At 32.9% G+C, this 18,062-nt stretch overlaps 1 protein-coding gene across 1 annotated transcript; it reads left to right on the plus strand.

The window, feature by feature from the left end:
• Positions 1-477: 477 nt before the first annotated feature.
• On the plus strand, positions 478-7,184 carry LOC125878370 (uncharacterized). The gene is made up of 3 exons (XM_049559613.1): positions 478-636; positions 3,182-3,679; positions 6,311-7,184. Exons 1-3 carry the CDS (start codon positions 558-560, stop codon positions 6,847-6,849), a joined length of 1,116 nt encoding a protein of 371 aa, XP_049415570.1. The 5' UTR covers positions 478-557; the 3' UTR covers positions 6,850-7,184.
• Positions 7,185-18,062: the final 10,878 nt, after the last annotated feature.

Here is an 18,062-nt window from a genome sequence, read left to right on the forward strand (position 1 = left end):
CTCTTTGTGTTACACATGTATAGTTTTTTTCATGTTTGTCATTGTTGTTTCTATTTTATGAGCATTTGTAAAGTTATATTATTGTCTTGTCGTGTCAAATTTATTAGAGAAGTCATATATTTATTTTATAAGCATTTTCTTATTGATTAAACCAAAAATCAAACGTTAAAGATCAAAACCGATAAATCGAAGATCGATAAAAAATATCTTATTGATTTAGCGATTTAAAAACCGAAAACCGATAAACCAAACCAATAATATATAAAACCAAACCGACCAATGCACACCCTAATACCTATTTAGCCATGCAAACTTTTCACTTTTTCCAAAAAAATAAAACATTTCACATTATTTACTAATTTGTGTTTGGTCATAAAAAAATTTAAATACATCTAAAGGACAGGTATGCAATATCTGTAAAATGAAAGGGCCTTAATGAAAGTAAACATGCATAAAAAGGGGAACCCGGAATTCAAATCAAACCAATCGGTCCTCTTCTTCTTCTTCCTCCTTCACCCATTCTCCCTCTTCTTTACCAGTTGGGAAAAATAATAATAATGAAGAGCTCAACAACAGTAATATTGCTGCTCGTGCTATTGTGCGCTGTTTCCAACATTTCCTTTGCCGTTATTGATGGTAATCTCTTTTAATTATTCCTTATCAACTCCATTAATCATGATTTTCAATGTCTACTTCTGCTGCTAATTTGTTTAATGATCTCTTTACATATGTCCTTTCTCGCTATTTAATGATTTTTTGGTACTCTAATGGGAAACTAAACATTCGTATTGTTAAACTGAAAGCTTGTTATTGTGGTAATGTATTGAGATTTCAGTTTAACAATGGGGAAGAAATTGAGTAAACTAGAGTCACGTTTTTTTAATAAAAATTAGTTTCCATTTACTTGGAGCCCAATTTAATTCGAATCCGTACCACAAAGTTCCACATTAGAGACTAAAGCATTTCTAACAAAGGCTATTGCATATGCATGGACTCAAACTTGATACCTCTGGTTAATTAGAGTCACATTTGAAAAGCTTAAAATAGTAACACTTGTTCATGAATTGATTATCAGTAGTTACTAGAATGAATATATATAAAGTAATAATAGTACTTGAATGACAGAGAAACAGACAATTTGAAGGAGAAAATTGGGAAAGTAGATGACTGATGGGTTGGTAGCAAGAGTCAGTTATGAATATCACAGTGAGAGGCCTTTAATTTCTGTGATAAATGTCTTGTCAGTTTTTTAAATGACCAACCAGTCCAAGACAAACCAGCTAGTTGGAGGTCATTTTTGTCATTTACCTAGAACCAATTACTCACCACTCAGGGGAGACAGACCTCCAATGCACAAAGGTTTTTCACTCTTCTATCACCCAAAAATATCTACTCCTCTTGTTAACAATAACATTAGCTTATACTCCCCCTGTTTTAATTTAATAGTGTTTTAAAATAAGAAATACACATATTTTTAATTCAAAAATAATAATGAAGGCATTTTTAGATTAAAGTATTTATGTTAGGGGCATTTTTGAACTAAATTGTTAATGTAAGACATTTTCATTAGTTCGAATGAGTGAAATGCATCTCTAAATGTCATATAAATTGAGACAAAATGAATAATTTAGCGGATGTAGAAGGCATAGGTGAGAAGGATGAGAAGTTTATTATCCATTGGGTTTATGCAAGAAGAATGATTTGCTTAAAGAGGTAATGCATGTGCCTGCTGTCATTTCAACTGAAAGGGAAGCCTGCTGCAAGTAGTGTAGCACGAGCTGTGCACATGACACTGCTTACTAACCTTTTTAGTGACTCCTCTTTTGGATTTTATGAGTAAAAATGACCCATCAAAGTCTTGCAATTTGATGACATGACACTTTTTGGGGAAAGTTGGGTTAATTTCACAGCTGCTTATGGGTTGTGCGTTAGCTGGCTCATCCCTAATATAACATAGGACGCCAAAATTAATCAACCTATTATTGCACCCAACGAGTTAAATGTTTTCTTTCCATGGGGGTTGGGAGAAAGGATTACGATATAGAGAATTAAATTTTTAATGATAAGGTGAGAGTTCAGATAGTTAATTAGTTCAAAATATTAAATTTAACAAGTAAATGTGTAGAGCAAGTATCGAAAACATTCTTAAATTTGGCTTAATTATTAGTTTTATCTCAGAATTATTGATTGTCTTTAAAAAATTCATTTACTTGACTAACTGAAATTAAATATACTATGGATCTTGCAACATGAGTGAAATACACCCCTACATTTTCATCAAGTTTAGGGTTATTTTCAACACATTTTTCGACTTTTTATTGAAAGTCTTATGCTCCTATAATAGTTTGATACCACTTGCTATGTTATGTTGCATACTCGGGGGTATATCTAAGTTTAGTTAGTCAAGTAGACAGATATTTTTAGGACTGTCAATAATTCAAAAATGAGAAATAATAATTTGCGCCAAGTTCAGGATTGTTTTCAATACTTCTCTCTTTTAGCATTCTCTCCGTCATTTTATATGATACTTTTTCTTTTTAGTTCATCTCAAAAAAAATATCACATTTACTATAATTAAAATCAATTTAGTTTAAAAAAATTTAGTCTTTGATAAAATGATTTACATTCACATAAATATCTAAATATTATTTTAGATCTCAAATCTTAAGTTATTTTTTTTCAATATTGTATTTAATTAAATAATGTTACATAAAATAGGAGGAAGCGAGTATGATTAATTAGTTAAGTGGTTGGATATACTGCATAAAATTCTACATAATTGCTTTAAAGTTCATCTTTTATCACTATATATGATTATTTTATTTTGAATATTTACGGGGATAGGTGCACCAATAATAGGGACAAAGAGTAATCACATTCTTATTATTATTGTCCCTACTTTGGGATTTGGATTTTCCAGAGATACCTATTCCTCTCCCCCATCATATGCTCCCAAATATTACTTACGGATGAAGTATTCTCTTTAAAATATTTAGATCCTGGATATGGATGACTCTTTTCACAATATTATTACTCACCGTTTCTAGGATTTTCTGTCCTTTTCAAATGTGATACAAATGTATATATAAAATATCAATAAATCGATTTCACAATTAAGATAAGTTAAAGAAATGAATCTCGAGTCTAAATCAATTTCACTCATCCTTTTAAACATATGCAGGATTGTTAAAGAATGGAAACTTCGAAATGCCCCCATCGAAAGCGGACTTAAACGGCACGGAGGTTCTAAAGCACAACGCCATACCGGAATGGTCAATTTCCGGGTTCGTAGAGTACATAAAAGCTGGCCAAAAACAAGGTGATATGCTTCTAGTCGTACCCGAGGGCTATGCCGCGGTTCGTCTAGGTAACGAAGCATCGATCAAGCAAATACTGAACGTTACAAAAGGAATGTACTATTCCTTAACGTTCAGTGCTGCTCGAACTTGTGCTCAAGAAGAACGTATCAACGTATCTGTTACACCTGATTTCGGAGTACTACCTATCCAAACATTGTATAGTAGCAGTGGTTGGGACTCATATGCTTGGGCATTTCAAGCTGAACTTCACCAAGTTGAGATCTTGCTTCATAATCCAGGTGTTGAGGAAGATCCTGCTTGTGGTCCTCTCATCGATTCGATCGCTATTCGTACTTTATATCCTCCTAGGGCCACTAATCGTAAGTTTTCCGCCTCGTTTCTTTCAATTTATTTTATTTGATAGTATCTGACTAAATACAAAATTTAAGAAGGAACTATTATAATTTACACCGACAATAATTGATACACATATTGAATCTAGAATAGACATATGTTGAAATATATGATTCAATTATTTACTAGGTGAATATATTATATTGACTTGTGCTAGTATCTAGTTTTGGACACCTATAGATGAATAGTCACACAGCAACACATGCCCAAAATAAAATGTGACCTTGCATGATTATGATGTTGTCTGTTGGACCACTCTTCTTATCTATTGCTTTTCTGGATGTAGGGTTTACACTTCTTTGTCATTATTTTTTAATTAATATGTGAGTGGGATAAAATACGCATATAAATCATTATAATTTAAAGGTCAAACACATATACAAACCCTTAAATTTGTCCCTAAATTTCATTTTGACACTCCAACTCAACCTTGTTCCATTTTAACCCTTCAACTCCATTTTTTATGTTCCATTTTGACACTTCTAAGTGATGTGGCAGAGAGTGTGCATCACACATTCTCTAAGAGAGTGAAAGACAAAAAAAAAGTATTTTTTAAAAAAATTATAAAAGATTACCCTTCAACTCTATTTCTTTTATGTACCATTTAACACAAAATACTAAATTTATGATTTCTTTATTTCTATATATGTTATTCAACTGCAATTTTGCATTTTAAAAATCGACGATCATCTGTTAATTATTGTAAAAAATTAAAACTGATGGATTATCATTGTTTTTTTTTTATAAAAAAAGTAACAATTTCTTTTTAAGAGTTTTCCTATATTTTTGCGTGAAAAATAATCGATGAAAGTGCGTCGATTTTCTTTCTTAAAAAAATCAATGACAACCCAACGAAATCTATCTAGTTTCAACATTTTTTTGTAGTGTTATTAATTAGCAATGCACATGAGTCTTTTTACTCGTATTTAGTTGAATGAAAAATTAGAAAGCTGATATTTGAGTTAGTCCAAGTAGACTAGATATGAAAATAAATATATGTGATGTTATTTAAATTAACTAATTGTTTTTTTTTTTAAAATCAACACACTTTCACCGATTATTTTTTCACACAATAATGTACAGAAACTCTAAAAAAAATATTTTTTTTAAAAAAACGATGTTCATCCATTATTTTTTAACACAATAATGGCATGTGAAGTACATACATCCCACTTTGTTGATTCTTTGGAAAAAAGTGCCAAAATGGAACATAAAAATTGGAGTTGAAGGGTTAAAATGGAACAAGATTGAGTTGGAGTGCCAAAATGAAATTTAGGGACAAGTTTAAGGGTCTCCATATGTGTTTGGCCTAATTTAAAGGACATCAAAAATCGCCTCACATGAATTTTCATTACTCTTTTGTTAAGTCATTAATTTTGCTGTTGAATCGTTGAGATTTTTCTTTATAAAAATTGTGTGTTGGGAAAAAATTAGGTTACACGACTCTAAAAGGTTACTTCTTCATTTTTTATATTTAAGAGATTATTATTATAAACATATGAAATCTAAAAAGGTGATTTTCTTCTATTTAATTTTCTACTCAAAAAATCTCATTTTCTCACTCTAAAATTATGTACTCTGAATTTTAATTAATATGGAGAAAAAAAGAGTAAATTTGAAGTACATGTACAGCTGGGACCAGTTGCAAAAAAGGGACCCAAATTTTAATCCTTTGTCCATTTAGGTTCCTTTATTGATGCTACTTTCACATTTATTCAATTCGAGTAATAATTTAGGTATTAAATTGCAAAGAGCTGTAATATGATTATATTCTCGTACGGTCATAGCTATATCATTATTTATGTCTTGCACATTTAAGTATATTTTATAAGTCATAATTAATTGCTAATTTTATCCAAGTTCCTAACTTTGTTGTGTTTAATATATTGTTCTGCATTCTGATTTCTGAGATTTAATAATACATCAATGCACTACTACTCAATCGAAACTAATAATAATAGTACTCCTTTTATATGCTCCCTTCGTTTCGTTTCACTTGGACTATGTTGATTTACCATTCCTCTTTAAAAAAGTAGTATTTATTAGGAGTTTATTTTATTAAATTAACTTTGTTAATTATGTTTTTGAATTCTAGATTTAATTATTACTTAGTACTTTATGTAGTTATTTATAATGGTAAATGAAGTATTAGAAGAAAATGATAAATTGCTCTTGATTTGCTAAAATAGATAAGAAAATAAATCTTGTTCCAATGTAAGAGCCAAATAAAATGAAATAAGAGAGTATTACATCTGCTACAAATTTTAAGTTTTCATGTACAAAAGTTCAACTATTATGTCGGTGATTATTTCTGTCTTTTTTGTGGATGTCTAGCATTGAGCCTGTCGATAGAGTTTCTATTTTCTGTTTTTTTAACCTCTTCAAATCACATAAGTTTATTGATTTTGCATTCTAGAAAAACAGTGTATTGAGTTTTGAATAAATTATTTATACACATTCAACGAGGCAGAAATTAATTAGGTTATTGAGTTATGTAGAACCTGTTAGCAGAAATGTTGTTTTCACCCCTGCTCTTAACAAAAATATAAGTCTGTCCTATGTATATAATATTGTTGAATCGTGTAATTACTATGCAGAGAATTTGTTGAAAAATGGAGATTTTGAAGAGGGTCCATACATATTCCCAAACACAAGTTGGGGAGTACTTGTACCACCTAACATTGAAGATGACCATTCCCCATTGCCAGCATGGATGGTTGAGTCCCTAAAGGCAGTGAAATACTTAGATTCTGACCATTTTTCAGTACCACATGGCAAGAGAGCCATAGAGTTAGTTGCTGGCAAAGAAAGTGCCATTGCTCAAGTTGCAAGAACCACAATTGGCAAAATGTATCAACTTAGTTTCAAAGTTGGAGATGCAAGTAATGCTTGTGAAGGTTCTATGATTGTTGAGGCCTTTGCTGGAAGGGATACACTTAAAGTCCCTTATGAGTCTATGGGAAAAGGTGGATATAAGCGCGCTATCCTCCGTTTCAAGGCCACTGCTAGCCGGACTAGGATCATGTTCCTTAGCACCTACTATCACACGAGAAGCGATGATTTTGTTTCCTTGTGTGGCCCTGTGGTTGATGATGTGACTCTCTTGAGTGTCAGGACCCATCGTCGAGTCCTCTAAGGCGTGTATTTTGATGAAATACGGTGGATTTTATGAATTATGGTATGAGTAAATTTGGTTGTAATGAAGCAAAGAAGAAGGTGGGAGCTCTATTTTATCTTACTTTTGGCTTGTTTACTACTAGTGGCATTATCTTATGCATGTGTACTATACTAATGTCTAATGAAAAGGCAAAGAAGTATATATGATATATATATATTTTCATTGGTGTTGAGTGGTTTATGTATTACATTTTGGGTTCGACTTTGGGAGAACTCAAAAGTAGTTTGAGCAAATGATTGTTGTAACACTAGCAATTCAAGCAACCACTGTCTTTTTAGCCAATAAAAAAGGTGTGGCTTGGATGAAGATTGAGTGGTTATATTTGTTAATTTACATTTACATTTACATTTGTATAAATATAAGGTATCATTTAACTTTACCTATCTCTCCCCCACTTAAAAACAAAGCATCCAAATAAGCTTCACAAATTTCATTAAATTCTTCATATGTTTTGTTGGACAGCCACAATTTGATACTCTTTACGCATTATATTGGAGTAAAACGTATTTTACAGCATTTGCATAGAATTTCAATCATGATGTGTATACATGGTGGTTCAGTTGATCATTTGACATGTTATAGTGATTTTGATTGGCTGATTGCCCTACAACTAATCGTCCTGCTTCAGTTTATTATTCATTTCAGTATTTATAACTTGTAGATTTGTTAACGAAGTCTCTTTCCTCTCCTTGATATCTTTTCTTGACAAGCTCATTATGTTTTTTAGTCCATACGTCGCTTGAGAGGGGTAATAAGTACTATTTGTACAAAACTTTATTATACACTAATGTATATCATATATATATATATATCGTGTAAATGTATATCAAATCATCTTCATCAATAAATAAAGGGAAAAGGCATAAATTCACCTCCGAACTTGTCTTGAAAAGTCAGTGATGTCACAACCCTTTTTGCGCACGGCGGCGGGTTTTTAGGGTTTTTCCAATTTAAGTGACGGTATTGATTAAGGGATTATTTTATTGTTTCAGAGTCGCCACTTGGAACTGAGTTATGGTGTTCCAAGTCACCTTTTCAAATCCCTAATCAATAGGAAATGACTCTTTTAGTTTTGGTTTGCGAACCAGAAATTCGGGTAAGGAATTCTGTTGACCGAGGGGAAGGTATTAGGCATCCCTCGAATCTCGTGGTTCTAGCACGATCGCTTTTATTGACTTATACTTATTTTTTACTATTTTTGGATATATTATGTCTACAGGCCATGGTTTGCTTATTATTTTTTTTTATTTGTTGAATTTTTATTAGTCTTAAACCGGATGCATAACTACATTCTCGATCTTGACATTTGGAGACATAACTGTCTTCCCCTCTCGAGTTCATCACACCTAATAATCTCAATTTACACCTCTTGGTTTGAATTAACAAAATTAATTATTAAAATAATTTGATCAAGGTGCGTAACCGCATCCTTGAGTTTCTTAAGTATCTCAAAAAGATGTGGAACCACATTCTTAATTGAGATGAAATTTAATTATTATTACTCATATAATGTATAATAGAGCCTAATAAATACCTATGATTATATTAAAACAATCTAAAAAAAATAGTAAAATGTTAAAGTGACCAAACTTTTCTACGTGTAACTTATCACTTGCCCACAAAATATTAAATTCAATTAATTACATTGTCTTATTAACATGATAGTACTTACAGTTTCTAGCAAAACAGAATGTCATTAGTTTATAATTTTTTAATATAATTATTAACTTACAATAAAGCATAACTAAAATAAAAAATACACTAAACACACACTTTAACTAATAACTAACGACATATGTGGCTATATCTAATTTAACAAATATTTTCGCTTAAACAATGAAGCGGCTTTATTAATTGCAAGTGATCATCCCAAAATCTAATATCCTGAATTAATGGACTCATAAAAGAGCCCTTAAAAAAAACCTAACCTTTAATTATATCACACATTTGAAACTAGCATTGGTTCTATGACCTATAGAATACCAAGAATCTAAAACACTTTGGATGATAACGATTAAATCGTATAAAAAGTGCATTTTTATTTTTTACCAAAAAAAATAATGATTTTTAAATTGTACTATCAACGAATAACTCAAAACTATGTGAATTGATCAAATTAATTATCAGCAACCCATGAATCACGTTTCGGCTTGATAGAATAGAGCAAATAAAGAAAAATATTAATTCCTTAGTGAGCAAGAAGCGATATACGTTATATCATATTTAATCGAAATACAACAATACATATATTTACATGGATTTCAATAGTATATTGGCAAAACTAAACACACATAAAATTTGAATAACCTTATAACATTGGAGTCAAATCTTGAACAATCGTGACATTAAATTGAACCAAGAAGAAATAAGTGTTACCTCTTAATGAAAATTAAACCACGAAAAAACAATGCCTAACAATCCAATGATTTCCCAAAATATTAATAATAGCAGACTTTTGGATCCGCGAACTTGAAGCCGTCAGAAACTACAACTCAATCCTTTTTATTTTCGTGTGCTTTTTTCTGTTTCGGTAATCTCCTCTTTATTTGTGTGTTGTGTTGTATATATATAGGAGAGGTTTCTTTTTTCTGCAGATACGTGGGCGTGTGGGTCTCCCTTTTTTTTTGGATTCCTCTTTTTCTATTTTTTAGTCGTGTGTGTATATGGGTGACTGTTTGTGTTGCTAATGGCTTCGTGGGGATGTGGTAGGATAGGGGTTTGTGGGGTAAGGGAAGTGGGGGTGAGTTATTTTCTTATTTTTAGTTTTAGTTTTATTTTACTTTTCAAAGAATAAATATTAACTATAAATAGTAAATTATAATAACATACCAACTAATTATTTAAAAGTAATAAAATCTAAGAAAAAGTCAAACATCTATAAACAGCAAAATAAAAATAATAATAAAAAAAAAATTAAATAATACTAGCTTATTTATAAAACTTAATTTTAAAATAATATAGATTTTTGTAATCTTTCATTTCTTTTTAAACCATTGAAAAATGAAACTTACCTTAAAAAGTGATTCTATTTTTGTTGTTTTCAAATCTTTTAAAATAAACTTAATAAAATAAGAGAAAAGTCAAAAATATTTAATTTATATTTATAAAAATATTTTAGCTCTAAAAACGGTGTAAAATTTTAAGTTCGGTCATAAATACGTGTCTACAGTTTGCCCCTCTTTGACTAGAAACACAAAGAGTTTTCAGACAAAGAAGTAGACAACGTGACAAGTTTTGACCGGACTCTTATTCGAAAAGAAAAATATGCGACCGAGTCCTAGTTTTGGACATCCTACATATCCTGGGTTATAAGGGAATCAGGTCACGTGTAGTTCAAGGAGATGAAATGATGAGTTAGAAGTCAAGTGAGGTCCCCTCGAGGCTCCAGTTTGCGACTCCTATTGTTACATGAATATAAAAGACGAAAAATTTAAAGGAAATACAAGTACACGACCCTATTTATGTAGCTTCTCTTGAACCTTGACTTGAGTCTTTGTGCTTCCTGAGTTATGAGATATTGATTTTCATCTCAAATGAGTTCAAAGGTAAACGTCTTTCTCCAAGTAGGTTCCTTTTACTCGTACTTGGTTATTGACTGTTTTTTTTTTAGAATGAGTTGTTGCTTCTTCAATTGAAATTGATCATGAAAATTACACTTTTTTTCATCCAAGATCTTGAGCTGGAAATGTGGATTGACCCCATTCTATCACTAGATTCCTGAAATTAAAACAAACAAAAATAATAACACAAAATTTTGCCCCAGTTTAATATAAGAAAAATTTGTGAGAGAAATAAAAGATGGTGCTTAGCTTTGAATCAAGATTTTGAACAATTCGAGCTTTGTCGCGATGTACTCTTTAGAGGGCTTATGCGTGTTTACACCAACTCCATTCTTCATGATGAACCGGTTAAATAAAATTATGTTAGTCTAGTCCTATTATCCAGGAGGGTCCTTGCTATACTACGTCCCATTGTTCAGGAGGGTCCTTGCTATACAATGTCCCATTGTTTAGGAGGGTCCTTGCTATACTATGTCTTATTGTTCAGGAGGGTCCTTGCTATACTACGTCCCATTATTCAAGAGGGTCCTTGCTATACTACGCCCCATTGTTCAGGAGAGTCCTTGCTATACTACGTCCCATTGTTCAGGAGAGTCCTTGCTATATACTACGTCCCATTATTCAGGAGGGTCCTTGCTATATACTACGTCCCATTATTCATGAGGGTCCTTGCTATACTACATCCCATTATTGTTTTGATGACCTAATGTGCTACTTGCTGCTCATTTATCGCTTTGATATTGTTGAATTGTAAATAAGTGTCTTTTCGCGCATCATCTGAGTCTCTAAAAAATAGGATAGTAGGAAATGCAGTTATGCATCCCATCTTCTTTTGAGATAAAGCTGGAGTGTCTAGGCACCCAGTGAAGGATTTTAGTCACACATGTTAGGTAGGGTTGGACCAGCAATGAAGTCGGAATAGCGCTGCTACCGATAAGTTGCCCCTCCCTGGCTCGAGTTGTCCACTTGAGTAAGCCAGTCTAGATACCTATCTCCTTCAGGATCGAACCTAGTAAAATTGAAACATTTACCAGCGTATTCCTAGTAGGCTCCACTTATTTGTATAATTTGTATTTGACTTAGTGGGACTCGACACAGGGGTTGGATCCGTTTAGGATAGGAGACCCTCTTCTTGACCAACATGTGCATTTTATGTGTTATTTGTAAAAAATTATGTGGAAGACCTCGATTGTTGACCGGCTTTAGGTTCCCTCTAAAATAAATTCTTTAATATCCATATATATTATGATTATTTTTTTTATAGTAAAAAAAGGGTCAAATTGAAATGATATATATATATATATATACACACACACACATATAGCTATTTATTTCTCAAAATAAAAGCAGACTTTAATATATAGGTGTGCCTACCAATATTATGTTGGAATTTTCAATAATTTTAAGAAAAATCAATTTCGAGATTTTTTTTCCCTTCTCTTTTCCATTTGTACATAAAAATTATTTATTAAACCATATATATAACCCCTATATTGACTCAGGGTATTAATCATAGTCATATTAAAAGTATGTCGTCCAACATGTCTTTGATCTATCTACAAGCACTTGAAATTAAAATTCGTAATAGTCACTCCTAATAGAAGATTTAATGAAGATTATTATTTAAACCTTGATTTTATAGATGCATTTACTAGAAATTATTTTGCAATTGGACTCATAACACCTAATAATCTCAATTTACACCTCTTGGTTTGAATTAACAAAATTAATTATTAAAATAATTTGATCAAGGTGCGTAACCGCATCCTTGAGTTTCTTAAGTATCTCAAAAAGATGTGGAACCACATTCTTAATTGAGATGAAATTTAATTATTATTACTCATATAATGTATAATAGAGCCTAATAAATACCTATGATTATATTAAAACAGTCTAAAAAAAATAGTAAAATGTTAAAGTGACCAGACTTTTCTACGTGTAACTTATCACTTGCCCACGAAATATTAAATTCAATTAATTACATTGTCTTATTAACATGATAAAAAGAATTATACCATCGTCCCCATGATTTTGGCTGATATCTACCGTGCTCTGACTGTCTGCCAGAAAGGGAAACGTTTCTTCAAGGGATGCAACATATTGCTTCAACTATGGATAGTAGAACATCTTTACCGACCTCCTACGGTGGCAAGGTTCATTCAGGATAGAAGCGATTACATTACAAGTCATGCCAAAAGGGTGGAGAAATACAGGTGTCCGGAAGGGGTCAATGCATGGGTTGAACATTTTCGCTCGCTAACGGAAGATAAGATCACTTGGAATTATCCTTGGTTCCCTTGGGTAGAAGTCATACACATGTCATCTATTCGCCCTTTTTTATTGTTGATGGGTATTAGGGGTGTGCAACCATACGTACTGCTGCGGGTTTTTCGTCAGTTAGGCAGACGTCAAATTCTACCTATCACAGAGGATATGAAAGATTTTGTGTCCGAAGTTAGACCAGAGGTTCCCCTTCCTGAAGGATTGGCCCAAAAAATTTGGGATGGTTGTTTAGTCATGGGAATTGGAACGATGGTTAAAGAACGACACACAGGAGAAACTTACCCGGAATACTTTAATTGGCTTGAGCAACAACATCGATTACAAGTTAGGCCGGAGAGATCTGTGAAAGAACCAATAGACCATGAGGCTGAGATGAAAATAAAAATCGAGTTGGCTATGCGTGATTACCTTGCTGAAAATCAAGAGTTAAGAGCAAATTTAGAGCTCGCTAGAGCCGCTTTGACTCTACAACAAGCAGAGTTCAAAGAGGAAAGAGCCAAGGCAATTCAGAGAGAAACCTTACTCCGAGGACAAGTTGATCTGGCAACAATTAGGGGAACACAAGTTGCGGAACTTGCGGTATCTCGACAACAACAATTAAGGACATGTGATCAGAAAAGTCAGACAAATTTTGATCAAGAGAGAGCTCAGTGGATCCGTGAAAGGGGAAGACTTCGAGAGGAAATAGAGTCAGTCTCAACTTAAGAAAGACGTGCTAGAGAAATGGTGGCCTCCCGTGATCAACAGATACGAGGATGGAATCAGACTTGCAATTCACTTCGATCAAAAGTCCGTCGTTTGGCTGATCGCACTGCCCAAATGGGTTTAGACTATCAAGAGATAAACCATGAACAATTTCTGGCTGAAGTACCTGAATTCGCTGAGTACCTTATGAATTCAGTGCAAGATATATATCAGAGTGTAGGAGGTCGTGTAAGACCACCATCTCAAGCAGATGGGGATGCAAGCATGACATTTATGTCTTTGGGATATGAGGGTTGATACAAACATTTGTTTCCTTAGTGTCGTTTTCTTTAGTTTAAGTCCTGCTTTATTTCATCCTACTTTTCTACGCTTTGTTTAGGTCATGTCTGTTTAAGATATTGACTTTTGTTTAACGGTTTTCTGATCGTTTTCCTACTTATGTTCCAAACATTGAAATGATATGTTAAGTTATGTTTATTTCATTTTTTCATTAGTATAAATGAATAAATATATATAAATAGTAATATCTATATTTATATAACTATAACAACTATAAAAAAAAGGGTTAATGTATATTCTCGAACTACGCAAAAATCTGATTCATGCACTAACATGATACGTAGGCAACCCAATGGGTTCGATCAAACATTTTTAACAAGAATAACTAAATAGGAGAAAACACCTAGATAAGCTGGGATGAAACATAAGGTTTTCCATATTAGAAGTATATATGTGGATGCAATATGCACGATTCCTTAACACTAATATGTTTGCTACTTCATTCAGAGAGAGAGAGAGAGAGAAATACATATTAACTTAAAGGTGATTGGTTTGTGGTTAAGCTGACAACACATCCCTACAATACAAGGTTGAAATGGAAGAAGAAAATGGCCCATAAAGACAGGAACGAGTCTGACCATGATGAGGTCCGAAACCAGATGACTTCATAAGCAACAGCATCAATAGAAGAGGTAAGGGTATTAAGACAACAAATGACAGATATGTACGAAGCTTGGAAGAGTGGACAAGCTCCGTCTTCTTCAATACACGACTATCTAAATACAAACATGCCACCCTCTATCCAAGTGTCGACAAATGATCCCATTTATCCACCTGAATTCGGCCCCTATGCTAACACATCCAACGTTGCTGGAACTTCTATGGTGCGCCCTTTGAGTACCCCTATGATGAGTAATCCACTTTTTATGCCGACTGCGCCGACTAATATCATTCCACAACCAACAATGATCCTTCGTCCAAAGTTCCTCATGATCATGGTTATACCCTTGAAGAGGCAATTAAAATTCCAAGCTCGTATCCCCACATCCATCAAAATAGTTCCCCTATCGAAGTTGAAAAGGCGGTTAAGAATGAGGAACATGAAGAGTTGGCTTTAAACTAATATAGTGACCTATTACACACCTCTGCTACTAAATCGTGAATTTTTTACCCCCTAAGACGTGTAGCACCACTCTCACAATGGGAGGTGTATCACACTTGCGCCACATCAGATGTCATGTCAAATTTTGACTAAAATTCTCCATATCATTCAATTGTTTATTCTTCAATGCAGACCACCATGTAACCACTACCATTGCCGCCATATTTCTACCAAATCTATATATTTCACCATAAAAATCAAAATAGTCACCATAAATTCCACCACCTACAATCAAATCCACCATCGAAATCATACTATCACCATTATCCCCAAAAAAATTAGAAAGATCCACAACAAAATTTGACACCCATAAACAAACTCATCACCAAAATTACATCATCACCATCAAAAGGTACAAACCCACCACCAAATATCACTACCACCATTGTCAATATCGATTTTTTCTTCTCCACCACCTTTAATTCTCGCTTCTTTGTCACCCCACGCCAATAAATCCATCATTATATTTTATTTTTTAAACTTAATCATCAATTTTATCAATCACCAAAAAAGCCGGAGAGAAAAATCAAACATAATGAAAATGGTGAAATCGAATAAGCATTAAAATAGGATATGATGGGGGGTGAGGATTTTGCTGGAGGTATAGTGGGGTGGATGGAAACTGGGTATGAAAAAATGATGAAAAAAAAGTAAAGAAGAAGAAGAAGATGGTTGCTTGTGAAGAAGAAGAAGAGGCATTGGGTGGGGGGGGGGGGGGGGTGGAGGATGGGGGTGATATTTTTTTACTTTATTTACTGTCAAACACACTTTTTTTTTCTTTTATTATTTGCCACATCAGTTTTAGGGGGTAAAAAAAATTCATTTTTAAATCCTAAAGATGTGTAATAGGTCGTCATGATAGTTTAAGCGTGCAACTGACTTTTCGAGATAAGTTCAAGGGTGAATTTATGCCTTTTCCATAAATAAAATACAATTTATGCTTTTGTATTGTATGACTAAAAAGGTAGAATTGATTTACCTTATTTTGCATTTATGCCTGTAGACTAGGCTTTTATGTTTCTTAATCGTTTCACTAAGTTGATAATATAATATTTTAAAAAAAAATCTATTTATTCTCACTCAGACTACATTTTTATGTTTTTTAATCGGTTCACACTGTTTATTCTTATTTTTTAAAACTTTATTCTAACTCACATCTCAATCCAAGAATATTGGAATGTATGAAGCTTAATATATATATATATATATATATATGTTAATTAGTCAATGCATCGATAATTTCAATGATACATATCTTGTCTAAGTTGTATATATATATATATATCGTTATATTTGCCTCTAGATACATTGTATCTACTATATAGTAAATGTATTTCGTCTCTCTACTTCTCTTTATCTGTATTTCACTATTTCATGTATCTGTATATTCAATATCAAATATGCACTGATGTATTCAGTATCAAATTTATGTATCTGGTATAAAAAATGCATTGTTATATTCTGTGTATATGTGCATAGTTTACAGATTGATTTTGAGAGGGCACTGATGTATTTAGTGTATCAATAATGTATGTGTCCATAAATACATCTATCTGGTATTAAATTTGTGATGTATCCAGTGTACATGTGCATAGATACATACTTACAATAAAACGAGACGAAGATGGAGTAGAAAATATAATTATTCATGTACAAATATCTATAAACATATATATATATATATGTATATACATATGCATAAATACATGTATTTAGTGTAATTGTGTCTTAACAAGTGGCGCTTTATTGACTATCTATCAATTACATAACAGTTATACGGTCAAAACCAATAAAAATACTTTCAAGTCATCTAATAAGAAAAAAAAAAGACTCGAAATCACTGAAAATAGGAGAGACATTATTGTCTATATATTCTTCATTGTGTTCATAGTCCTGCATTGTTTCACTTATTTTTACTTGTTTTCTCTTCTTCTCTCCGAGAATAGTACAAAACTAGGGCTAGAAAAGTGGGGGGAGAGAGCGAGAGAAAGAGGAAATAGAAGAACAGAGGGATGAGAGATGCAAGCAAGAGAAAGTTATGGAGAGAGAGCGAGAGAAAGGGGAGAAAATCTGATAGGAAACTACTAGGTGATGAGTGATAATGTAATTAGTTTAAAGGTCCAAGTCATCAACGGTCAATTAAACTTATCTACATATTTTGCTTAGACACCTCAACTAAGACTTGTACTTATTGATTCGGTCATTTTTGAGTGTTTGAGTCTCTTATTGAACCCATATATTTGTGATAGTCGAAGTAATTATATGAATTCCGTTGTTTGCTTGATTGAGATGCATTATCATCGTCCTTTGCTCCTCAGCTCGCCTTGTGATGCTTTAGGCCTCAGGCGTTTGAACCTTAGTTGACGAACTCGATTGAGTCATCTTTTTATGTTTGGTGAATCACCGAATACCACATTGGTTCACCTTTCGAGCATTCAATCTTTGCACTGCACACTGTCGCTTTAGGTGATGTGCATCAGGACCGTCAATCTCACTCGGCGCATCGCCTTCTCTATTGGTGTTCGCCGACCTTATTTGATAGACACAAGTGTTATGCACTGTCGATTTGGGTAAGGTCGTGCTCAGTTGACGATCCACCCTTCATGTTCACTTTGCACTTCTTTTTGTATTTTTGGTCATTCTTTAAAACATCAGTCCTTGCCTTGTCCAATTGCCTTCATAACTACAAATCATCAAAATTCTATTAGAATAGGGTAAAGTTAGGCATTGAGGACACTAATTATTGAGCTAAATGAACCTTAAATGAGTGCAAATCTACCACTCATCAGTTTAGAAAAGTATACTAAAGCTTTTGGTTTTGATTTCCTTTTTGCTTATTGATGATTTTGAGTTGTGAACTATAATTCCTACCATTTATGAGAGGATTATACCTCACCCGGCTGAAAAGAAGACTAAGAGAAGTTAATGCACACCTATTATTGGATAAATTTTCTTGTTTGAAAAACAAGCTTGTTGGTAGAGTTTGAGTGATCGAGTGCTAGCAGGAGATTATTAGAAATAAGCGCGGGGTAGTTTGGAAGGTCGTGGACTATCCCGCGCTTATTTCTAATACAAAAGCATAAAGTTGTAGCAATTGTGATTTGTAGCAACAGTGATTGACTGATCTTTGGTGTCTGAAGGGTCCATTTTAATGAACAATTAATTTCTTGCACGATTGTCCA

Source organism: Solanum stenotomum, chromosome 10, assembly GCF_019186545.1.
Source record: "Solanum stenotomum isolate F172 chromosome 10, ASM1918654v1, whole genome shotgun sequence".
Lineage (NCBI taxonomy): Eukaryota > Viridiplantae > Streptophyta > Magnoliopsida > Solanales > Solanaceae > Solanum > Solanum stenotomum.

Coding starts and splice junctions, on each gene's coding strand:
- LOC125878370 (XM_049559613.1), top strand. CDS start 558: ATGAAGAGCTCAACAACAGTAATATTGCTGCTCGTGCTATTGTGCGCT. Junction 637..3,181: donor TTCCTTTGCCGTTATTGATG/GTAATCTCTTTT, acceptor AAACATATGCAG/GATTGTTAAAGAATGGAAAC. Junction 3,680..6,310: donor TCCTCCTAGGGCCACTAATC/GTAAGTTTTCCG, acceptor ATTACTATGCAG/AGAATTTGTTGAAAAATGGA.